The 20,967-nt window shown below is 64.8% G+C and overlaps 1 protein-coding gene across 10 annotated transcripts in view; it reads left to right on the top strand.

The window, feature by feature from the left end:
* The first annotated feature begins 1,646 nt into the window (after positions 1-1,646).
* Positions 1,647-20,967, top strand: part of PTPRS (protein tyrosine phosphatase receptor type S) — a 69,010-nt gene continuing 49,689 nt past the window's right edge. For 7 of the 10 annotated variants that reach the window (XM_042928114.1, XM_042928113.1, XM_042928109.1 and 4 more), the window contains exons 1-5: positions 1,648-1,749; positions 7,778-7,971; positions 14,325-14,470; positions 14,959-15,100; positions 19,997-20,185. In XM_042928114.1, the coding sequence (XP_042784048.1) occupies positions 7,881-7,971; positions 14,325-14,470; positions 14,959-15,100; positions 19,997-20,185 (568 nt within the window). In that variant the 5' untranslated portion in view covers positions 1,648-1,749; positions 7,778-7,880. Of the gene's footprint in view, positions 1,750-2,356; positions 2,533-7,777; positions 7,972-14,324; positions 14,471-14,958; positions 15,101-19,996; positions 20,186-20,967 lie in introns of those variants that run through there. The other 3 variants (XM_042928108.1, XM_042928116.1, XM_042928107.1) reach the window with 3 other exon arrangements.

Raw genomic sequence — 20,967 nt, 5'->3', positions numbered from 1 at the left:
AGAGCGCCTCCCGGATGCCCCGCGTGATGCTGTGGTGCCAGATGGCCCACCTCCTAAAGCACCTACTGTGTGCCTCCCAGAGTCCGGGCTCTGGGGGAGAGACGATGTCAAAGAGCTCAGTGGGACCTAAGGGGGCAGGTGAACAGTCTGCGGCCGCACACTTCGCAGAGCGCCTACTGTGTGCTCGGTACTTTGGGGACTCCAGTACGGGCCTCCCCAGTGCCAGAGGAGGTGGGGTTAAATGTTCCATTTCGCAGAGCGAGGAACTGAGGCACGGAGCGCCGAACGGGCAGATCACCCAGCAGCAATGCCGGGGAGCCGTGGGGGGTGGACCCCTGGCCAAGGCAGCCATAGCTGGGCGTGGAAAGGCCACCAGGGGAGGGGGTTGTCCCTGAACTTGATCGGGGTCTCCCCTGGGCTGCCAGCCTCCTTCTCGCCACTGGGCAGTGAGCTTCGAGAGGGGGCTTAGCATTTTAGCGATTTGTTCTTTTTGGGCTCTAGGCCTCCTGCAGCGTTGTGGGTAAGGGCTCAGCCTCTGGACCCAAACCTTGGTTCGACTCCCTGTTCCTCCCGACCGCGAGCAAGTAACTTCTCTCCCTCTTCTCCCTTTGCAAAGCGGGGTGATGGTGGGGGTAACGGGAGCGCGTACGTGTGCGCACGGTATACACTAAGAGCCCAATCAATACACGTTCCTAAAGGAACGGGAAGCATTTTCACCAGGGATCGGAGCAGATGGGGAAGCCGGCCCCCTGCGGTGGCTCCTGGGTCTCCGCCAGGGTCCCCGGCCCCCCTTGACCAATTCCCCGCTTCCCCGAGCGCCCTGGGCCCGCGGGACCTCTGTATGCCCTGCCCCTCGGATGGAGTTTTCAAACCCGCACGGGGCGGCAGCGCAGGCCCGGATTGGCTGCCCGCGTGGGGCTGCCCCTCCTCCTCCCGCCCCCCCCCCCACCCCTCCCGCCCCCCCGGGGTGTCTGGGACCTGGCTCGGTGGCCCCATCTGTTTCCAATCTGGCCCTGTGCGCACTCTCCGCCCCCTCCTCAGGGCTGTGGCTGGCGTGGGGGCCTCTGCCTTGGTGTCCCCCGCTCATCCTACGGGACCCCAGCAGGGGAGGGCGGGGGGAGCTGCCTTCTGCCCGCGCCCCTCCCCCACCCTCGGGGGGGGGGGGTGCTCGGAGTGCAGGGGGCGTGGCCTCTGTCTTCCAGCCCAGCCTGGGAGGGCATCTTTCTGCCCCTTCCCCGACCTCCTGTGTTTGGCTGTGTTTGGGGAGCCCTCTGCCGCCGCGTCCCGCATCCAGCCCCTTCATCCGTTGCCATGGCCACGATCAGCGCCTGCCAGAGAAGGGGGGGCGGGGTGGGGGCTCCCTCTGGGATCAGGCTTACGAAGCGGGGGGTATCTGGGGCTGTGCCCCTTGGGGCACCGCTTCGTGCGTGTGCACGTTGGGGGAGCGCGGTTACCCCCTTGGAGGCCTCCTCCTGCTGCCCCCCGCCCCCTGAAGGTGCTCCCCGCTAGTCCCCCCGCCCCACTTCCGGCGGGGGCCCCGCCCTGCTCCGGAGCCCCCTCCCTGGGCCCGCCCCCTGGCCGCCCCGCCTGCAGTCCCCGCCCCCGGGCCCGCCCCCGGGCCGAGCTCGCGGGGCCTTGGCCTCTCCCGAGTCCTCGCTGCGCGCCGCGCTCCGGGCGGACCGAGGGACGGGCGGCAGCGGGCCCAGCCGAGGGGGCCCGGGCCCCGATCTCCGAGCCGAGATCCGCGGGGTGAGTGCGCCCGGATCCCCTTCCGCCTCGAGGCCCGGGCTGCGCTGGGCTTTGTCCCCCTCCTTGCCTCCCCTCCGGGCTCCCGGGAGGGGGGGGGGTGACCCCCGCTTTCTCCCCCACCTCCGCTCTGCTCGGGCCGGTCCAGCCACCCTCCAGGGACAGCTCAGCCCCCTGCTGCCAGGCGCCCCTCCCCCCGCCCCCAATTCAGGCCAGTCGCTGGGACTTAGGAAAACTCCGGACCGTTATGCTCCGTGGGGTCCCCTCCCCCGCCTGGCCCCCAGCCCGACCTCCTCCCCCACCCTCCTGGGGGCGGAGCCAGGGTCCGGGCGGCCTTCTGCCAGCCCAGGGGCGCCCTGATCGGGGTTCTGCATCCCTCCGCTGGGAACCGGACTGGGGTCCCCCCAAAAAACTCACAAAGTTTTCCTCTCTTTACTTGTCCCTGTACCCCCTCGGGTCTGTAGATCTCAGGTTAAGGCTGTACCTTGTTGGGGGCTTTAATGAACTGGGGGGGGGCTCAGCTCCCACTTTTCCACTTCCTGCTCCTGTCCCTAAGCTCCACGCCTCTGTCCCCCGTCATTGCCCACCAGACTCATATCTCAGCACCCCCTTTTGTTCCCTCCAGCGTCCTGCTTCCCAGGATTCCTTCTCAGAGCCGTGGGCCACCCAGAGGGTCTTGCTGTGTGACTTTGGGGCTAGGGGTCCCAGCCACCCAAGTCCTGCCCGCCCTGTCCTGAGCCTCCTCTCCACCCCTAAGTGTGCAGCAAACCCTCAGAGCAGACGCGAGTAAGCTACAGCTGGAGGCCGTGTCCTTGTCAGCCTCTTCTTCCTGTGATGTCTCCCTCTGGCCTCGGTTTCCCCCTCTGAAATGGATGTGACCACAGGGATGATGTGGGTAAAGTGCCAAGTGGCCGGGCACGTTCCCAGGGTGCAGACGGGGCTGCCATCTTGGAGGACGACAGACCTGTGATGGGGGGACACACATGGTGTGGGGGTAGCCCCGAGGGGGCCCTTGATCCAGGCTGGGACACCCAGGAGGGCTTCCTGGAAGGGGCGGCAGCTCAGTTGAGACCTGAGGATGGGTGTGAACGCTGGAGTTTGATGGGGGTTAGGAAGGGTGTGTTGGGTAGTAGGACTGGGATGTACTCCTACCCCTGTGTGAGCCAGAGGGCAGTGGCGAGGGGCACCAGCCTGGCCCAGCAAGGCGCTGGGCATGCGACATGATGGGGTCAGCAGTTCTGAAGGCTGAGGATCGGAGTCTGGATTTTAACGGACATCGATGGGAGCCATGGAATATTTGAGAGCAGAGGAGGGACAGAGTCAGACACGGCCACTCCCAGCCCCAGGGCGGTGGGTCAGGGCTGGGCTAAGGAAGGGTCCTGGGATAGGGGGAGGAGTCCCGAGGGGTCAAGATTCAGTCTGGGGTGGGGACATCTGTGGCTGTGCCCTGGAGGGTGAGTCCACGGGTGGGCCAGCTTGGGGAGGGTGTACCGGGTCAGGGTGCCCGTGTTGCGAAAGGCCCAGAGACCTGAGGCGGACCAGTGCCTCTTGGGGGCTGTGGAAGGCTGTGGGAAGGGGCAGCAGGGTGGGCCCAGCGTCACACCCTTAAGGGTGGAGTTGGCAGCCGGGGCACCTCGGAGGTCGACTGAGAGCTGGCCTCTGGCCTGTGGTCTTCGCCCAGCCGGGTGGCCTCCGTGCTGTGTGCCCCTCACCTTACAGCCGCCCCTCTCTGAGCTCACTTCCTCATCTGTCAAACAGAAGGACGCACAGGTAGCATTTAAGAGGGCTCAGCACACGGTGGGGACACCCAGCTGGCATTGCCCATTCCTCCCTGTGGGGCTGGGCTTGGCTCCCTATCCGCCCCTCCTGTCCACTCCTGGCTGCGGGGGACCCCTGGGGACACAGCACCCAGAGCGTTTTGATGGTTAATTAAAGGCGGCTCCCTTGGCTGGTCTCAGCCCATTCTCGGAAGGTGGCAGGGCGGGCCCTCCCCGCCCCGCCCTGAGCCCTTTTCCTGGGTGAGGTGGGGGACATTGAGGCCCCAAGGGGGAGAGGTGCTTGGCTGGACCCGCTTTGAGGCCACCAGTGACTACAGAGGTGTTTGGACCCTCCTTAACACTTTGGTGACATAGGGATCCAGGAAGCCTGGAACCCCAGGTCCTGCCTCGAGGGTCTCTGAGGCCTCAGAAGAGGGATTCTGGGTAGGAGGAAAGTCTCCGGGCGCAGGAGGGAGGGGATAGGGGGGCGGGGGAGGTTGTGCAGAGCTGGGGACTCTTCCCTGGTTTCCAGCCTTACCTGCTGCCCCTGGCCGTGGGCCACGGGCCGTGGAAATCCCCTGGCGGGTGGCCTGTGCCCGTGAGCCCCCCCCCCAGGCCAGGGCAGACCCCAAGGTGGGGGCAGGGAGAGGCACTGGGGTGTCCTCAAGCCTCAGGGGACAGCCTCGTGCATGTGGCACGGAGCCTGTTTGCTGCCCAGGCCTGGGTCATAATTGCCCCTTTATGCTCCCTGCTCTGCGTGGGTACACGAGGCCGGCTCCGGGATCTCGTGACCCGCACCCTGGTGACCGGCCAGAATGGGTATCTACCCACGCCCTGTTATCTAGGCCTCGGAGCCCCCGGAGGCAGCCCGGAAGCCTGTGCTGGGCCCAGAGAGGATCATCCGCTTTCCTCAGATCACACAGCGGCCAGGGAAGGACACGGTCATGTGTTTAAACGTGGGCTCTGGACCCAAGGTCCCACCCAGGGGCCTGGGGCGAGTCCCCGCGCCTCCGTGAGCCTCAGTTTTCTCATCTGTGAAGGGGGGGGCACCTGCCTCCGACAGGCAGCCCCTGCCACGGAGGCCGCTCTCGCTGATGGCCCGGCGCGGTGGGCGGGGCCCCTCCCAGGGTTCTCCTCCCTCCCTCCCCCCCCTCCCCAGAGCCCAGCCTCGTTTGCCATCTGAGTTATTTTCTGCGACTCCCACGGGTGGCTGCTTCCTTGTTAACGGCCACGCCATCTCCAGGAGCTTGGGGTTGCCGCCTTATTCAGCCCCAGTGCACCTGCCTCAGTTTCTTTTTCTTGACAGGGGCAGGATTGGCGGCCCAGGGTGCTTTACCGCAAGAGGGGCAGGGAGGAGGCTCGGTCAGGTGTCAACCCGGCCAGGTCCCTCCCAGCTCAGAGCTGCCAAGGGCTCCTTCATGCCCTGTGGGTCCAGTCCGTACCTACCTCTCTGCCCAAATCTCTCCCCTCCCTCTCCTAGGATCTCTGGGTTCTGTTTCTTGCCCTTCCTCGTGCTGTTCCTTGTGCCGAGACACCCTCCCTGTTCCCATTCGCCCTTTAATTTTCAGCCGAGTGATAGTAAATGTGGGCAGCGGGCGTAGCACATGCAAAGGCCCTGGGGCAGGACCATGCCCGGCATGTTGGAGGAACAGTAAGGAGGCCCGCATGGCTGGAGCAGAATGAGGGAGGAGGGAAGGACAGGGAGAGGATGGGGCTGGACCGGGTGGAGGTGGAGGAAGGGGTGAGACGTGAGCAGAGACGGGCTAGCGTTTGAAGGCAGAACTGATGGGACTCGGTGATGTTTTTCCTCGACCCCTTGCAGGAGACCCCACCGCCAGCGCCAGGGGCCCGCCTCGTGGCAAGTTCCTCGGGGGGAGAGGGGGGGATGGGGGCCCGAGGGAGCCTGGAACCTTGTCCCTTCCGTGGGGCGTGTGGCGCTCCCCTCCCCGCCTCCCACCCCCCCTTCCCACTGTGCCGTCCGGGGCCCTGGACGCCCCCAGGGCTGCGCCCTCCCTCCTGCACGGGCTGGCGGGGCAGATTTGGAGGCGCCCGTGCCCGGATTAGCCCCGTCCTGCCCAGACGTTGAGAAGGCGTGGGCCCTGCGAGGCCGGGGCTCTGGGAGCCAGGGGGTAATTAGGGGCCGCCCTGTTCTGAAGGCGGCTGCTCCTGGAGCCCCTCCCGGGCACAGGGCCCGTCTGGGACCTCTGCGCCACGCCTGCATTCGGGGGGGGGGCAGGCAGAGGGGGAGAAGGAGGTCACCCTCCCGGGGGTCCGTGGTGGGCCTAGCAGCCCCGAGTTTGAGCCCCCGCCCCTCCCCCGGGCAGGCTTTCTGTGCGGCCTCAGTTTCCCCAGAGGCTCTCCGAGGGCCCGCCCAGCTGACCCATGTTGTCTGGGCCGGAGGCCCCCCCCCACTCAGGCGTGACCAGCGGTGGGCAGCTGGCTGTGGGCGCTTTTCCCCACCTGGGGCCCCCACCTTCCTGTTCGGCCCCTCTTGCCCACGGCGGGGGGCACAGGGGACGGGGCTGTGCCCTAGGCTTCTCTTTACCCACCTGCCGTGTGTCTGTGGTGAGGCCGCGTGCCTGTCTGCGCGTCCGTCTGGTTGACGGCGGGCACACGTCTGGGTCCGGGGTGCGCGGGTGCCGCTGGCCCGGATCTGACCCCGCTTTTCACGCGGTTCGAAGGCCTGCCCGCGACCCTGTGCGTGTGTGCGTCTGAGGTCTGATTCTGTGCCTGTTTCGTGGCCCGCGTGCGGGTGTTATTTGCCCGACTCCGCGTGCGGACCCGTCTCTGTCGCCTGACTGTGCGAACGCACGTGTGTCTGGGGTCTGTCTGTGGCCCGTGTGCAGGCGTCCTTCGCCCTGTCTGGTCTGACTGTGTGCAGGGCGGGCCCCCCTGACCCTCCCCCACCCATCCTGGCTTCCCCACCCCTGACCCCGAGCCATGATCAGGTCACCACCAGCCCAGCCTCCTCCTGGGGCCCCTCTGGGGCCGGGCGAGGCGACCGCAGCTGGGTATTTTGGGAGCCAGAATCACAGGGACTTGCCCCATCATTATGTGGCACCTATCCCTGTGGTCATGGCCCGGACCCGCCCGGGGCACAGCCCGGGGCGGACGTGGGGCCGACCCGGCCACGGGGGCCTCATCCTTGGGCCCCTCCCTGCCTCTCCCCGGCCCTCTGCCCTGGCTCTGGCCAAAGCGGAGAAGACTGGGGAGGGGGCTTGTGACCAGGGACCCTTCCACCCTGGAAGAGCTCAGATTCTGGGAGGAACGGATTCTGAGCGATGCGCGTTCGCGTGTGATTTGCACCCTGGGGTGAACGTGCGGAGGACGGCCTTACTCACGTCGGAGGCTGTGGGATGTGAACCGGGCGGCGGGGGTGGGGAGGGGAGCTTCTGGAGGAAGTGACAGCTGAGCTGAGACCCGTCACGCAGCCGTGGGGGGACAGCAGAGGGCACAGCAGGGCCAGGGCTCGCCGGCGGGACTGAGCTCCGTGTGGCTGCGCCTCCGTGAGAGGAAGTCATAGCAGAAGCAGCTTCCTCTGGGGGCAGCGGGAGCCGCGGAGGCGTTAGAACAGGGCAGGGGGCAGGGGCCGGCAGGTGGGTGGGGGGACGATCTGTCTGGGGGCTGAACGGGGCCGAGGTGGGGCGCCCAGTCGGCCAGCAGCACCAGCTGGGGCCTCGTCTTTCCGGAGGCCCAGCCTGGGCGGGCAGGAGCCGGTGCGCGCGCCTGGAAACTGGTGTTCGGTCCTGCCTGGGGGCTCGGCGAGGCTCTGAGGTCCGGGCTCCGTCGGGGGGGGGGGGGGTGCTCACCTGGGATCAGGACTCAGCCAGCGGCCCGGGGGGGCCCGTCTCAGGCCGCTGGGACGGCCGCGCAAAATCCCACAGGCCCCGTGGCTTACGAACAGCAGCCCCGTGTGTCTCACGGTTCTGGAGGCTGGGAGTTCAAGATCAAGGGTCCTGTGGCCCCGTGCTCACGAGGCAGAGGGGCTGAGGGGGCCCTCTGGGGTCTCTTCTAGGCACTAATCCCGTTCCCGAGGGCCCCACCCTTGTGACCAAAGGCCCTGCTTCCTAACACCGTCACACGGAGGGTGGGTTTCAGGGCGGGGATGTGGGGGGACACGCACCTTCCTTCTGCCTCCCCAGCGCCCCGCGACCCCCGCCCCATTCTCCCGTAACCCTTTCCCCCAACCCCATGACCCTCCTCTCCTCCCTCCGCCACGAAGGCCCCCCGGATTGCCCCTCTCCCCTCTCACGGCGCCTCCGTTGTCTCTGCAGACGCTGTCCCGTCTGACGCTGAGGCCTCTTCGTGAGGGACCGGGGGGGCCGTCGCCCTCCAGGGCGGAGGTCGGAGGTCGCAGGTCGCAGGCGGCTGCCAAGCATGGTGCCTGCCTGGGGCCCCGGAGTGGCCTCTGTGGTCGGTCCCGTGGGCCTCCTCGTGGTCCTGCTGGTCGGAGGCTGCACGGCAGAAGGTAAGCGCCCCCTACGGGTGTGCGGGCGTCTGAGTGTACACGTTTGCGAGTGGACGTGTGTCCCCGCCTCCTCCCCGGGGCCTCTGTGCTCCACGAATGAGGCTGCCTGAAGCGCCCACTGGACCCCGGTCCTGGGAGGTTCGGAGGCCAGTGATAACGATGGCATAAACAGCAATACCGGTAACGACGATGTCATCGGCTCTGTGCCGAGCCGGGTGCTAAATACACACTTGGCCTGCTTAGAGCTGAGCGTGCTGGTTCCATGACCTTCCACAGGTGGAGCCAGGGGAGGCTTCTTGGGAGAGGGGGCATTGGAGCTGGGGCTTTGTGGGTGTGTAGGAGTTCGCTGGTGGAAAGAGCGTTACTGGTGAAGGTGCGAGCACGTAGAAAGGCCTGGAGGTGAAGAAAGGGGCTGGTGTCGCTGGGGGCGGGCGAGGCTCCGGTATTGGCACTAACGTGGAAAGAATGAGGGTCAGCCCTGGGCCCGACACTAAGACCCGACCTACCGTCAGGGGCCTAGAGGTATCCGTCAGGGCAGCAGGAAGGACGCAGGGATCTGCGGTTAGTCTGGGTGCGAATCCTGACTTTGCCGTCACCTGCTGTGTGACCTCGGGCTGGTGACTCAACCTCTCTCAGCCTCCGTTTCCACCCGAACGAGACTCAGACACGTCCGCGTCCCAGCATTCTTGTGGCAAGGACGCACAATAAGGCCCCGTGTGCTGCGTGGCACGTAGTAGGCCCACGGTCCCATGTTACCACGGGCGCGGTGATTACTGCCGCCGGGCGAGCACAGAGACGCGCACGCTTGCCGCGTCTGTTTGTGCTTTTCCTTGTTTTCGTGCTGTTTTTTAGCAAATGCCGAACGCATTCAGATCAGCCACCGCAGCCTGACGGGATGAACGCTGTTGTCACTGTTCCCGTCGTACAGATGGGGGAACTGAGCCACAGTGACGTTCCATGACGGCCAGGAGGTGGCCAGGCTGTGTTTTGTGAGAGCCCCGGTTTCCTGACTGTCAACACCACACTCACCGCCCCCCCCCCCCCGGGCCAGTAGCTTCCAGCCGTGGACCTGTGCCTCGCTGGGCTCTGTTCCCGGTAGTGGAACATTCCAGCAAGCCGAAGGTGCTAGGTGTTTGAGTATTTCATTCATTCGTTCGTTCGTCCGTTTACTTATTTTTGAGAGAGAGCGAGAAAGATCACGAACGTGGGGGAGGGGCGGAGAAAGAGGGAGACAGAATCCCACGCAGGCTCCCTGCTGTCAGCACGGAGCCCAACGCGGGGCTCGATCCCATGAAGCGTTAGGTCACGATCTGAGCTGTAACCAGAGTCGGATGCCCCGTGACCGAGCCACCCAGGGGCCCTCATTCATGTATTTAATGCAGGGTCAGCGTGTTCCCTGGGGCGGGTGTCCCGGGCACTGTCGGGGGGGGGGGGGGGGAGGGTATAGCAGCATCCCTGGCCCCACCCACTCTCCGCCAGGAGCCCCCCACCCCCACCCCCAGTTGTGCCGACCACAGGTGACCCCAGGCAAGAATGCCTCGCCCCCAGCTGAGAACTACGAGTTTTACTTACGCGAGTTGAGTAAATAACGTGGTTACTGCTTTGACATCTTGCCGCGGTGGTTTTTGCCAGCCTTGGGGAAACTGAGGCTGCCAGAGCCAGAGACCCGTTGTGATTGAGGGGGGCCACAGAATTTGGGGACTACCCTGGCCTGGGTTCACGTCCTGGCTCTGTCGTGTGCCCACGGCAGATCTCTGCTCTCCCTCATTCGGTGTGTTTCTCATAAGCACCTACTGTGTGCCGAGCACTGGTTTAGACGCGGGACAAAAACGTCCCACCCCTTTCCGGAGCTCATCATCTAGCGAGGGAGAAGCACTGCGTGTGTTGAATGGTGGACATCTGGGGATGTGGGTGTGAGAGGAAGGGTGGGGGCTGCATTTTAAAGGGATGGGGGAACATCAGGGAAGGAGGTGGCATCTGAGCAGAGACCTAAGGGAGCTGAGAAGTGCACCCTGTGGGCATCTGGTGGGGGGGAAGTGTCCGAAGCAGAGGGAACAGTATGTGCAAAGGCCCTGGGGCAGGACCCAGGAATGTTGGAGGAAGCCCGCGTGGCTGGAGTAGAGTGAGCGAGGGGGAGACAGGGAAGAGGGGAGCGCCTTGGGGGCCTCAGAGGGGACTTGGGGCTTCTCCTCCGGGAGAATGGGAGTCCTGGAGGGCTGCGGGCAGAGGAAGGCGGCACCTGGCTCGGGTGCTCACGGGCGCCCTCTGGTGGCCACCGCAGGGAGCACAGACGGGGTGAGGGCAGGGCCCAGGTGACCGCGTTGGTCCCAGGGAGCAGGTGCACAGTGTCACCCAGGTGGGCAGCTGGGGCTGGCTCAGGGGGCGCTCCGTTGGTGGGCCCTGGGTCGTTATTGCCCTGTCACTTGCGGTGTCGCTCCTGCCCGATCCTCAGACCCAGATCTTCCTCCCCGAGGCCGAGGCATCTTGCCCCCGGAGGCGGGTCTGCTTCACAGGCGCTCTGTCCTCTGGGACCCCGCGGGGGGGGAGGGGGGCTACAGGCACCGTGATCTGTGCCGCCAGCTCCAGGGAATGGCCCCGGTCCTCGGGGAGCCACTGAGGGTGGGGGCTCTCAGGCCACAGAGGGCCCACGTGGGCAGCGGGAGCCCCCAGCCGGCTCCAAGAGGAGCGAGTTGTGCCCCAGCAAGGGCTTCTGGTCCTGCGGGGCCTTCCCAGGATGCCGTGGGGCAGGCCCAGGCGGGTTGGAGGGGCCCGGCGGGTGGGGTCTCTGGCTCTGGTCCCGCTTCTGCTCTGCAGAACCCGAGCTGGAAACACAGAACTCGGGCCGGGGCGTTCCACGCAGCCTCCGTGCTGTTCGTGTCACCCCCCTGACCCTCAGGTCTCCTCGTGGGTGACACGGAGACACCGAGGCGCTCTCGGTCCCGAGGACCCACCTCCCCGTTCGTCGACGGTGCTGTTTCCAGGGGCCGCGGGCCGCACGGGCCCCGGGTGGGGTCCCAGGAGCTTCTCGTGCATCCCAAGCTGGGTGACCCCGAGCAGGTCTCACCCTTTCTGAGCCTTGGTTTTGCCTCTCTGGGTCCCCGGCGAAAGCATCACGCTGGGTGTCCCCTGGCCCGGGACGGACGGCCGCACCCGAGTGCCTTTCTTGTGTCGGGGGGGCCCCTTTGCCAGGAGGAGGAGGGGAGGGTTTGTCCAAACGGGAGACTGCAGGCGTCCACACGAAATGTTCGCGTGGGGGCGCGGCGAGCAGACAGGTCTCTTCCAGGCTGTCTGTCACCCCAGAGCCGCCTGGGGGTAGCCTGGGAGGGCGTCTGCCCTGCAGAGAGGGGGGCCTCAGGTCAAGAGCCCCATTTTCTCAAGGGTCGCCGGGGAGTGGGGGCGGCCCCGTGCCCACCCTGCCGAGTGGCACGGGACCAGGTATCTTGGCCCAGCGTGGTCGAGGCTGTGAGGGGGGACGCCCAGGCGGCCGTGTGCACAGAGGAGCTCCTGACCCAGCCCGTGGTAATCTGAGAAGGCTCCCCAGGGGAGGTGCTGGCCTAGGGGAGCGTGTCCGGGCTCATCCTCCTGCAGCCCACTTCCGTCCCTCCTTCCAGGGGCTCCCGAGAGAGGATTTCCCCAGAAGTGAGATTCCTGCCCCGGCCACAGTGACTTTCCTCCGTGACGCTGGCTGGGGACGCATATGGCCCCAGTCACCGTTCCCGAGGCTTGGAGGAGGGGTGGCCGAGGCCGTCAGAGCCGGGGAGGGGCCGGCCCAGCCCCGGGCTCAGCAAGGAGCAAAACATCTGAATCAGGCCCACGGCCTGGAGGCGATAGGAGCCTAAGACGTGTGCCTGTGGACAGAAGGACCCCGGGTTCAAACCCGGGTGGTGTCGTCTCACAGAAGCTTCTTAACCCTGAATCAGCACGAGATGACGAACAATCACGGCTTCGTGGGGCTGCACACGGCGGCCAGTTTCCAAGAGATGGCCGCTAGAGTCCCACACGGTCACATCAGGGGGAGCAGAGCTTTGAACAAGGGAGGCGAGGCCACTCGGGCCGCTGGGATGGGCACCCCTTGTTCAAAGCCTCGCCTGAGCCGTGGGTGGGAGAAGCCGGGGCCTGTGGGCACCAAGACCGGGCTCCCGAGGCCTCCTTGAGCTGCTTCAGGCTTCCAGGCATCCAGAATTTTCCAGGCGAACCCACGTGGGCCTCTGCTGTTTCCTTTGATCTCGGAGGCTTAGGGACCCGGGATTGCTGTACGTAGCTTGAGGTGGCCCCTTGTCTGCTCCTCCTCGGACCCCAGCCTTTTGCTTCCTTAATATTTTTCTTGTATCGCTCACCTTTTTATCCAAATCTTGCGTTTTTTTAGAATATGCATGTTTTTGGGGAGAGTACAAGCAGGGGAGGGGCAGAGAGAGGGGGACAGAGGATCTGAAGGGGGTTCTGTGCTGACAGCACAGAGCCTGACACGGGGCTCGAACTCACGAACGGTGAGATCGTGACCTGAGCCAAAGTCGGATGCCCAACCGACCGAGCCACCCAGGGGCCCCTCAAAATCTTGTTTCTTAAGAAATCCTTTCTGGGGCGCCTGGGAGGCTCGGTCAGTTAAACGTCCAACTCTTGGTTTCCATTCAAGTCCTGATCTCACAGTTCATGAGTTCGAGCCCCACATCAGGCTCGGGATTCTCTCTCCTTCTCTCTGCCCCTCCCGTGTATGTGCACTCGCTCTCTTTCTCTCTCTCTCAGAATAAAAAGTAAACTTAAAAAATCATTTCTATTTGGGGTGTCTGGGTGGCTCAGTCGGTTAAGCATCCAACTTCAGCTTAGGTCATGATCTCACGGTTCGTGGGTTCGAGCCCCGCGTCGGGCTCTGTGCTGACAGCTCAGAGCCTGGAGCCTGCTCCGGATTCTGTGTCTCCCTCTCTGTCCCTCCCCCCACTCATGCCCCGTCCCCCCCCCCCCGCCTCAAAAATAAATAAACATTTAAAAAAATAAAAAAAAAATCATTTCTATTTATCGTTAAATAGTTGTAAATCTCAAAAAGGTAGCAGGTCGGAAGGGCTTCTCCCACTGTGTCCAGCCGCCTGGTTTCTCTCCTGGGGCGGCCCTCATATCTACACACGCGCGGGCTCCCTTTCCCCGCCCCATTTCTCTTTGGCCCTTTTTATGTTTCTTTTCACGCAAACAGGAACATCCGCTGTCCTTTTTCCCACGTGACAACATCTGTCCCTTGCTGTTCCTTCCCTAGTAGCGAGAGGCGCACCCTGGTCCCAGGATACGTTCAGCCGGTCCCCTTTGGTTGGATACGGACGTTGTTTCCCGAGGGACCTTGCCAGCCGGTCCAGCCCTGGAAGCTGTTGGGAAAAGCCTCGGGAGTGACTGAATTCGTTGAACGAGATACATTGTAGCATCGCTAGGAGAGGAAATCCGTTGTCCCTTTGGGCCATTTGGAGGTTACTGTGAAAAGTCAGTAAGAAAGAAAGTAATGGCCATGTACCTCCACGGACACTGTCACGTGTCCAAGGGGCGGAGCTGAGGCTGTGGACGGGGTTAAAGACGCAGCAGGCCCCCAGCCTGAGACCTTCCTGGGGAGACTGAGTCCGTCAGATCAGTTGTGAGCCAGCCCGTTTCACGGCTCGGCTCGGCCGCCGGCTGGCCGTGCGTCGAAGCAAAGGCCTTGCTTCTCTGCGCCTAAAGTTTTATCGTGTGGGGACCGTGGCGGCCCCGGCACTCCGCGCTGTCCGAGGGTGAAACGTTGCGGAGCTAGCCCCCTGCATACACTAGGCGCCCAGTAAGTGCTTGCTGTGCTGGTTGTCAGCATCTTGGGCCTCGGGAAACCAGACCGCCCTTTCTGAACTTCTGCTCCCAGCGCTGACCCCTCTTGTTGGGACGGACGCCTCCCAGGGACTGAGAGGCTGGAGCCCTGGGTTGAAAATGCGGGCTCTGACCTCACATGCCTTGGTGGTGCCTCACTTTCCCCACCTGTCCCAGCAGGGATCAGACCAGTCACCTCCTTCCAAGTCGTTAGGGCCAAGGACCCTCCAGGGTTTGGCCGGGCGCCACCGGGGGCCTCCAGGTGCTAAGTCTCAGGACCCCAGAGTCTTGGGGGAGGGCTCCCCATCTGCCGTGTCTCAGGCACACATGGGAGCGTGTGCAGCTGTGGTCTCGGGGGTGGGTGTGGGGAGGGCGTTCGGTCTCAGCGTTTCTCTGCCTTCCTCCTTTCCCTCCCCTTCCCCGGGCCCCACGTGGTACTTTGTGGCTGGGTCGGGGATAGAGGGCACGTCTGCGTGGCCCCGTGGGGTCCTGGCCTCCTGCCTGGGCCCGCCACACCCCTCCTCTTCCCGCTGTATCTCCAGAGCCCCCCAGGTTCATCAAAGAACCCAAGGACCAGATCGGCGTGTCGGGGGGCGTGGCCTCCTTCGTGTGTCAGGCCACGGGCGACCCCAAGCCACGGGTGACCTGGAACAAGAAAGGCAAGAAGGTCAATTCACAACGCTTTGAGGTGAGTCTGGGGTGAGGGGAGACAGTCGGGCGGCAGAGCCCCCTCCGCACGCGGGGCAGCCGTAGCTCGGCCACAGACGTCGCAGAAATATCTCCCAGGGGTCACACGGGCGGCCACCGTCCGTGGCCAGAGCAACTGTCCCCCCTCCCCTCCCCGGCCGTGTGTCCCCGCCTGCCGGCTCAGGGAGGACCCCGCCAGGCCGGCCGGCCCTGCAGGCTGTGTGCTGTGTGGCCTCAGGCAAGGCCCCGCCCTCTCTGTCTCGTCTCACGCACAGGATCAGCCACACTTGCACACGCGGCACGATTCACGCGCCTGTCGCACGGACTCCCCTGTGCCGCTCACGCACCCACATGCCCACACGCCCTCCTGCACGTCCCCGGGCCCAGTCTCTGCCCGTGGCGCATTTGTGCACAGGGTGCCTGTGGAGGACGCAGGCCCGGCCCCCGTCCCGGTCGTCGGCCTCACCTTTGTCCCCTCGCCCGCGGCAGACGATCGAGTTTGACCAGAGTGCGGGGGCCGTGCTGAGGATCCAGCCGCTGCGGACACCCCGGGATGAGAACGTGTACGAGTGCGTGGCACAGAACTCGGTCGGGGAGGTCACGGTCCACGCGAAACTCACTGTCCTCCGAGGTACTGGCCTCCCGGGGGGGCCGGGGGGGGGCGGGGGGGGAGGGACAAACCTGAGAGGAAGAAGCATCGAAAGCCTTGCTTTGGATTTGTCTCTTTGGGGCACCGTGATGTCCCTTCCCCAGCCTGTCACACCACCGGGGTCCAGAGCCTGGCGGGAGGGATTTACTGAGCCTTTGCAGGAGAGCCGTGTTAAGGGACTAGCGCGGTCACCGTTCGTCATCTCGGTCTTGCCCCTCTGATTACAAGAGCCTGGCCCACCTCAGACTGGTTCACGTAACAAAGGGAATTCGTCGATCCGTGTCATTAAAATGGCCACGCTGTGGCCGGCTTCAGGTTCAGCTAGATCCAGGAGCTCGTCCGGTGTTCTTAGCCCTCACCCTCCCTCTGCCTCTGGGTTTGTCTTCTTCTATATTGACTGTATCCTCGGGATTCCCCCCATCCGCTCCAGGCTCCGGGGCCACCACCCCAAAGAGAGGACGGGGTGGCCCAGGATGACTGCTCACTGGCCCAGCTTGGGTCGGATGACCGTCCCCAAGGAGCAGATAGTCTGCTTGGCAGAGTTCTCCCTGGAGTCCGGGGTGTGTCTGCCCACCCAGGCAGGGTCAGTAAGGGGCGGTTCCCCCAAAGGAATGGACGGGCACAAACAGGTACCCCCCCCTTCCCATACGTTCACATAGATCCTTCGGGAACCCTGCTTTGCTGGGCTGTTTTCTAAGCCTCGTTCGGGGGGGGGTGGGGCTGGGGGCACCAGGAAATCACTGTCTCCTTACAAAAAGCCTCCTCCTTCAGACAGCCTCGCCACAGACCCCCCCCAAGAGAGGGGGTTTTAGCCTCTAGCGCTGTGTGGCCCGGGCAAGTTAATAAACCCCTCTGAGCTGCACTTCCTCACCCCCCCAAGTAGGGAAATGACGCTGGCCGCAAGGGGTAGCTACGTGAACCAGGAAGGAGCGCTTGGCTGACCTGTTACCGGGCATCATTCTTCTCACTCCGGTGCTCAGCAGGCGGCTGCCACCAGCCCCCCTGTGCCCCTCGGGTGGGTGGGTCCTGCCTGTCTCCTACAGGGACACCCTGGCCCTTTCCTAGCTTTAAGCGTGAGCCACAGGCAGCCCTTTGGTGGGAGGTGGCTACCCGGGGTGGCATTCTCTGGCATCACCCAGGGCAGCGGACCCCAGGGGTCAGGGCCACTTTGTGTCAGACCCTGGGGGTCATCTGCACGGAGCCCCTCCCTCAGAAGGCTCTGCCCCCACCGTCTGTTTAACAGGACGCCCCGTACTTTGTTTCGCGTGGGTCCCGAGACCCTGCAGGGGGAGGCCTGGGGGGGGGGGGGGGGAGTCTGCCCGGCCCGCCCCGCCTCTGCCCAATAGATATTCTTGCCCTGACCTTTCCCGGGCACAGACGGAACAGCCTGCCTCCCGCTGTCCCGTGCCAGCCTCCATTGTAAGCGCTCGGAGAGTTAAAAGGACACGCTGTGAATCTATTAACCGCCCAGTCGCTGGGAGTCTGGGAAAGACCCGGCTGCTCTCCCCGCCCCCCACCGAGGCCTCCTTGGCTGCGCTCCGCGCTCCGGCCGCCCGGAGGACGCGGGGCCCGGGCCGGGTGCCCAGCCCCGGGGCCTCTGACCCAGGAGCGCCCGTCCTCCGGGCGTCCCCCGCCCGGGCCCCGAGCCGCAGGGTCCCCCGGCTGAGCGGGGAAGGTCTGGGCTCTTGGGCCCGGCTCTCCCCGCCTCCCTCCCCCCACCATCTGATTGTGGACCCCGCTCACGCCTCCCGTGCTGTTGTTTTAATTAAACTCCGAGGAATCGGGCGCAACGTGGTACGCGACGAACATTTTTGTTTAATTAGGAGCTCCTGGTGCCGTCAGACGGCCCAGCCTCCCCCGGCGCCCGCTCGCCTGCCCCCCACCCTGCTGGCTGCCGCCCACACGCACTCACGGGGACCCCCGAGGGCTGCACGCTCGCGGGAAGGGCTCACGTGTGAGCACGCGTGGGGTGTGGATGCTTCCCGGGTGGGCGCACGCCGGCTTTGAGCTCCAGGAATTGAGGCCCGGTGGTCTGGGCCTAAACTTCCCGTGACGCCACCGGGAGCCGGTCAGAACCACCTTTGGGGTTCAGGCCTCAGGCCCAGGAAGAACAAACCGGGCCTGACCCACCTTGGACAGGGTCCAGCCACGTCCTCAGACTCGAACGGGTCCAGTCTGGGGGGTTGGGACTTCTGCAGCCGGCCCCTCCCGGTTTTCTCAGGGCTCAGGCGGGCCTGGGTACCAGTCCGAGCCTTGCTGCGTCCTGGCCGTAGGACCCGGGGCGGGTATGTTTCTGTCCGAGCCTCAGTTTCCCCCGCTGTGAAATAGCTCCCATCTTTGAGGAGGGCACAGGAAAATACCTGCACGGCGCCTGGTTACCCAGTGGACGGGACTTGGGACGGGGGCCGCCGGGCCTCCACGCGCGGCTGGACGCGGGCCACCGCTTTCCTGTCCCCCTGGAAGAACGGGACGGCGCTACGCCTGCCTGCCTCTCCCTGGCCCCATCTTGGCTTCCTGTCCCCTGACCGTTTCCCCGGGGCTCAGACCTCTCCCCCACGGGGGCTTTTTTCCAACCTGTTCCCCAGCCCCCCAGGCCCGTCCCCCAGAGCACTCACCAGGCCTCTGCTCCTTCTGGGCATTCGTAAGCAAATACGTGTGCATCGTTTCTCTTTACACAAATAGCAGCGATGTCCAGGTGGCAGGAAGCGTTCTCTGTAAAACGCCAGAGACCAAATATCGTGGACTCTGCAGGCCAGACGCTCTCTGTCGCAACTTCTCCGCTCCGCTGCCCCAGCTGGAAAGCCGCCGTAGGTGATGGGGACGCAGATGGGCGTGGCCGTGTGCCAATAAAACTTTATTCACAAAAGTGAGCAAGGGGCCGGATTTGGCCCCTGGGGGCTGTAGTTTTTGATCCTTGGCCTGTACCGTCTTTCCCGTTGATCCCTGCGCTCTGAGCAACGCGTCTGAGGCTCCGTAAGGTGACGTCTGCAAATTTCAGCATCGCGTCCCGCGGGGGCCCAGCCTGTACGGAATGAGTTGACGGATGTTTAGGTTGTCTCCGGCCTTTTGCCATTGCGAGTAGCTGCATTCCATCTCCGGTGCATGTGCCCTGTGGAAACCGTAGATGCTGAGCTGGGGGTTGGGGGTCTCTGGCCGGTGGCACCAAAGCTCCCCTCCTAGTACAGGCCGTAGCGCCCCCTCTGGGCGGCTTAACGTATTCTCTCCCGGTCCTGGAGGTGGGAGGTCTGAGATCAGGACGGGGCTGCTTCCTCGTGGGGCTGCTCTCCGCGGCGTGCAGACGGCGTCTTCTCCCCGTGTCCCCACGGGGGTCGTCCCTCCGCACACCTGTGTCATCACGTCTCCTTGTAAGGACACCATATTGGATTAGGACCCACCCCAGTGGCCTCATTCTAATTTAATCACCCCCGTGGAGACCTGATCTCCAAATAACCACATTCTGGGGTCCCGGGGGTTCGGGGTCCGACGTACGAATTGTGGGTGGCGGGAGGGCTCGTTTCGGCCACACCGGGGCTAGTGGCTGTTTCGATTCGCACTGAGGAGCCTGGTCCCTGGGCCTGGGGAGTCCTGTGTCCGTTGTGGGTGGCAGGCCAGAGCGGAGCTGGAGGTGTTAGAGGTCAGAGCACAAGGGGCCTGGAGCCCAGGTGCAGGAGAGGGAGAACCGAGGTGGGACAGCAGGTGGAGGTGGGGGGAGGTCCCCGAGCCGCCACCCTTCCGTGGAGAGACCCCAGCTCAATCAGGCCACAGAGTCTGCTCTGATTTTCAAGCTCGCAGACGAAGGCCGCCTGGCACTTAGCCGGCCCGCCTCATCGCCTCAGCCCGCGGCCACGTACCTGCCGGTCACTGGACGTTGGGGGCTGAGGGTCTCCAGGGAGAGGGGCATTTTCTCCTCCTGGTGTCCCTCCTGCCCCCTTTAGCGTGGAGAGAAACTAGACCTTGGCCAGGGAACGGGGACATTGACACCTGGAGGCGTGGTGACTTTCCCAGGCTAACGGCAGCTGGGACTGAGCCGTTCACTCATTGATTGGGCGCCTACTGTGTGCCAGGCCCTGCGCTGGGCAGTGGGGACACAGCGGTGACACAGATACGTGACGATACATAGAGTCGGTCACTGAGATATTCTGGAGTGAGGGAGGCTCAAAATGGGACAGCCGAGACCAGTGGGGCAGTGGGAGGCGAGGGTCCTGGGTCACAGTGGACGTGTGGCAGGGGAGGGGTGGGGTTCGGTTGATGTTTTTATGTATTTTTTAATGTTTATTTATTTTTGAGAGAGAGAGAGAGGGACAGAGCGGGAGCAGGGGAAGGGCAGAGAGAGAGGGGGACACAGAACCCGAGGCGGGCTCCGGGCTCCGAGCTGTCAGCCCAGAGCCCGACGTGGGGCTCGAACCCACAACCGCGAGATCGTGACCTGAGCTGAAACCAAGAGTCAGACACTTCACAGACTGAGTCACCCAGACGCCCGCGGTTTACGTTTTTAAAACTCCCTCTGGATGCTGTAAAGTACCCCCAGGGTCAGCGGTGCTGACATCGGGGCTGGATCATTTGCGGGGGGGTGGGGGGGCAGCAGGGGCATCATGGGGTGTCGAGAAACATCCCTGGTCCCCGCCCCAGCTGTGGCGATCAGAACATGCCCAGACATCCCCAGACTCGCCCCGGGTGAGCAGCTCTGGCCTGGTGCCCCCCCCCCCCCCCCCGTCGTGTGGCGCTGATCCACGTCGCACAGGAGGAAACGGGCCACAGGAGCTCCCCCGGCCAGGCAGGGGCCGGACCGAGATCCTGCCGGCGCCCGAGCCCGCCCTGGAGGGCTGGCCGTGCGGCAACTGGGCCCCCGCCCTGTTCTTCCCCTGTCCCCGCCCTCAGAGGACCAGCTGCCCCCCGGTTTCCCCAACATCGACATGGGCCCCCAGCTGAAGGTGGTGGAGCGGACGCGGACGGCTACGATGCTCTGTGCTGCTAGCGGTAACCCCGACCCCGAGATCACCTGGTTCAAGGATTTCTTGCCCGTGGACCCCAGCGCCAGCAACGGGCGCATAAAGCAGCTGCGGTCAGGTGAGCACAGGTGGCTGGGAGGACGCGGGAGCCACAGAGGGCAGTAGGGGGAGGGCAGCGTCTCCGGGGCCCGAGCCCTGGGGACTAACGGGAGACGGACAGGCAGAGGTGTGGGGAGCCACGGGGAACGGTGAGGATGGCCGTCTTCTGTGCCTAGCCACGGGGTACGTCACAGGGCTCGGACCGTCAAGATAATGGCGAGGCGCGGGAGGCGGGAGGGGGAGAGCGCCTTCTCTGCTGATGGCGTAGGTGTGTCCAGTGAGGCTAGAACGGGTCCGGCCAGGCCAGAGGAGAGAGGGGAGGTGTCTAAGGCAAGGGCCAGTGAGTATTTCCAGTGCTGAGGCCGTGAGCCTCTCGGGAGGACGTTGGAGGCCTCAGACAGGTAAGGCAGTGGGGAGCCACAGAGAGCTACAGGCAGAGAGCATCTCCCAAGACTGAAGCAGTAAGGAGGGGACGAGACAGACGGGCAGCCCAGCTCAGGGCCTCGGCCACCTTGGGATGGCTAGTCCACGGTTGTGCCTCGGCATAGCACCCACGTGCCCCATCTGTGAGTCTGTCTGTCTCGGGGGGGGGGGGGGGCGTGTGTGTGTCGTGTCACTCGTCCCCCTGCTTCGTGACGCGTCCACGTGTGCGTGTCTGGGCTCCCCGGCGCAGGCCTGACCGGCTTCTGCCCCCCGCCCCCACCCCCCCACCCCGAGTGCGGGCCAACACCGAGCACGGGTCCCGCCAGCCGCGCGTGGGCTCGCCCGCGCCCTCCCAGAGCGAGGCTTGCCCCCTGCATC

This window comes from Panthera leo, chromosome A2, assembly GCF_018350215.1.
Source record: "Panthera leo isolate Ple1 chromosome A2, P.leo_Ple1_pat1.1, whole genome shotgun sequence".
NCBI lineage: Eukaryota > Metazoa > Chordata > Mammalia > Carnivora > Felidae > Panthera > Panthera leo.
Note: the sequence above shows the minus strand (reverse complement) of the source record. Positions and strands in the feature narration are given on the sequence as shown.